This window comes from Cyprinodon variegatus, unplaced genomic scaffold, assembly GCF_000732505.1.
Source record: "Cyprinodon variegatus isolate N-32 unplaced genomic scaffold, C_variegatus-1.0 Scaffold1138, whole genome shotgun sequence".
Classification (NCBI taxonomy): domain Eukaryota; kingdom Metazoa; phylum Chordata; class Actinopteri; order Cyprinodontiformes; family Cyprinodontidae; genus Cyprinodon; species Cyprinodon variegatus.
This window is the reverse complement of record NW_015151591.1, coordinates 220194-223026: the sequence shown is the minus strand read 5'-3', so window position 1 is coordinate 223026 and position 2833 is coordinate 220194. Positions and strand designations below refer to the sequence as shown.

Sequence of the window (2833 nt, the reverse complement as noted above, 5' to 3'; positions counted from 1 at the left end):
GGTATGTGGGGGTCTGAGCGGCTCCCACAGAGAAATAATCTTTGAAGGCAGGATGGTAATCTGGATGAACTGATGGTAAGAGTGAATTAAATAAATTGCCAATTTTGAGCTAATTAAAAAAATCCTGAATGCTATATTTCACTCAGTTACACGGTAAAATAAAGTAAAACTTAAAATAAATAAAAGAGTTCTATGCGCACAATGTTCTGTGATTCAATGGCGATTTTAGGTTTTATTGTGATATGGTTTACTGTCAGTTCTGTGTTCAACTGTTGATAAGATTGAGGAAAAACAATCCCATTTTTTTAATGAAGAACAATTTTTGGAATCCTGCAGGGAAGATTTTATGGATCTCCAAATTCTCCATAAAGCTTTTCTGGAGACAGAAATATGTAAACTTTGTTCCCACTGCATCTCTGACAGCAGCTAATGAGCAGGTGAAGGTAGGAAGGCGTTAGCAGGGTGCTACCTTTTCAATCTGCTTTTGCTTGTTTAGCTCCTCCTGCTGTTTCTCTTTGGCCTTGTCTTCCTCCTTCTTCTTTTCCACCGCTTTACGGTCCTAAACCACAACAAAATTGCAACAGAACTGAGCCGCCTATATCAGACAAGGGAACAAGCCGTAATGGACTCCGAATCAGGCTCACCATCTCTGAGTGGAAAGCTATCTGCTTGGCCAAACCGATGCTATCGCAGATCTAAAACAGAACCAAGACATTTGGGTCAGAGACAGCAGAGGCTGTGATGACAGCGGGACAAACAGAAGCTCCACCTTCTCGCCGTCGTTGTTGGACTCAAAGATGTAGCAGACGACTCGAGTGTCCCCTCGCCCGCCTGACGCCTGCAAAACGAAACCAAACAGCCGCTTGTTGTCCTGATGGGACGAACACTGGACCACGCTGGGCAGCGGGAACTGCGGCGAGCCAGAGGACACAGTCAGCAAAGATCGGCTACTCAAGCTAGTACAGATGCAAAGAGAAAAAGTGGGGCCATCTCACCCTGAGTCGAGTGACCTGCGTCTGAGGATCAATCAGTCTGGAAAACAAAACGATTATCTTGGGGAGGAAATAAAATAGCTGAAAAAATTATTAATCAATCAGAAGAAACATCCTTTTTTCCCTAAAGCTCGAAACCTGGAAGTTTACTTCTAACATCGACTTGAAATTCATGTTTTAACAATTAGGATGTTCCAAAGAAATAAAAAAAAAAAAAAAACAATCCACTAGACTTTGTTTCTAACTTTGAAGACGTTTCTTTTCCATCCAGGAAGCTTTTTCAATTCAAAATTTCAGAAATAGCGTTTAGTTCCAGGCTTTATAGAGTGGACCAAACCAAAGCCTTGTTTTGGCTTAAAAACATGCAAACTGAACCTGCTGCTAAATCACACTGACCCTGATTCTGATAGAAGTTTCTTGTTAAAAGGGAGTTTTTCTCTCCACTGTTGCAGCATGTATGCTCTGTGTGAGTGATTGCTGTAGAGTGAAACACAAAGCAGGCGAATATCTATTGTCTCTACAAGCTCATCCAGGAGCAGTGAATCCTGCAAGTCGACCAGTCAATCAACCTCAGGGGAAAGGCTTTCAATTGGCACTATAGAAATAAACTGAGGTCTTAAGGTGGGTTCAGACCGAACCAGTGTTGTTTTCGTCAATAATGACGATGACCAAATCATTTCGTTGACGATAACAAACACTGACAAGCTAAACGGGGACCTTTGATGACTAAAACCTGACTAGTCATTGGTAGCAGCAGCAGAGCTAAGAAAATGAAAAACTATCCAGTGCTGCACGCTGAACTCTGACCAACTCTGATCCTCCAGCTGTGCTCGTGCAGAAATGCGTCTTTGCGCTCATAGCTCAGAGTCTGCGCTTCACGCTACACTCTGATGGTTCGCTCTCAGCACTACGGCTCTTCCTGCTCTCACTACTTAATAAACTAAATATGGCTGATCATCCTCTGCCAAGCATAAAAAAATCCCTTTACTATCAAGATTTTATTCCTTCCAGCTCACAGGAAAACATTCTTTTATTTCTACCAAAAGGAATCCCTAAATTATATCCAAGGCAAATATTTCATTGAATTCTGTTTATTTTTGGATAAAGATCCAGATGAAAAGGTTCATAGATCTTTGAATATTTCTCTCTAAATGTTCTTGTTTCTATCTATTTATATATGATGTAAATATTTCCTTGTATTGTCATTAAAACATTTTATTGCTTTATTATTGGGAGTGTTGCTTTATTACTTGAGGCAGTCGCAGGTGACGAGCAGGTGAGACTCTGTCATCCTGAAGATGTTGTGGATGGCTCTGGCAGCCAGGATCTGCCTCATGGTCTCAGAGATGACGTCTGCAGACTCGGATGTCTTCACCTCCATCGACCCGAGGAACCGCACGATAAACAGCTGGTGGAGGATCGAATCTGGATCAAAAAACGAAGGGTTAAGTATAAACACCCGCGTTTCACATCTGAATCATCTCTATCACCAACATACAATCACACAAAGGATCAGAGTTCACATTTTATGATAGTTGAACTGAGAATAGGAAAACAGTTTTACATCCTGGGGCGGGTTTTCCTCTGGCGGTTGGAGCTGAGGCGCATTTATATTGGTTTGTAGAAACGTAAGCAATGTTTATGTTGAACGAGAGCGAGCATTTGTGCTGAAGTGAAGAGAATTGACTGGTAAATCACAATTTGAAAAGAATGCAGTTTGTTAAACGTAATCTGAAAATTTTAACATCTGTGAAAAACTTTCACTGGCATAGTAACTAAAGAAGGTGCAAAGCAGGAGGAAAACGTGCATTAAGAAGAATGAACAATATATACATACATAT

General features: G+C 41.1%; 1 protein-coding gene across 1 annotated transcript in view; it reads right to left on the bottom strand.

Moving 5' to 3' along the window:
- Window positions 1–2833, bottom strand: part of appl1 (adaptor protein, phosphotyrosine interaction, PH domain and leucine zipper containing 1) — a 30163-nt gene that overhangs the window by 2758 nt on the left and 24572 nt on the right. Inside the window, exons 16-20 of the mRNA XM_015400724.1 lie at window positions 2243–2417; window positions 996–1032; window positions 770–910; window positions 645–695; window positions 470–559 (exon numbers count right to left, since the gene is read on the bottom strand). Of these exons, the coding sequence (XP_015256210.1) occupies window positions 470–559; window positions 645–695; window positions 770–910; window positions 996–1032; window positions 2243–2417 (494 nt within the window). The remainder of the gene's footprint in view (window positions 1–469; window positions 560–644; window positions 696–769; window positions 911–995; window positions 1033–2242; window positions 2418–2833) is intronic.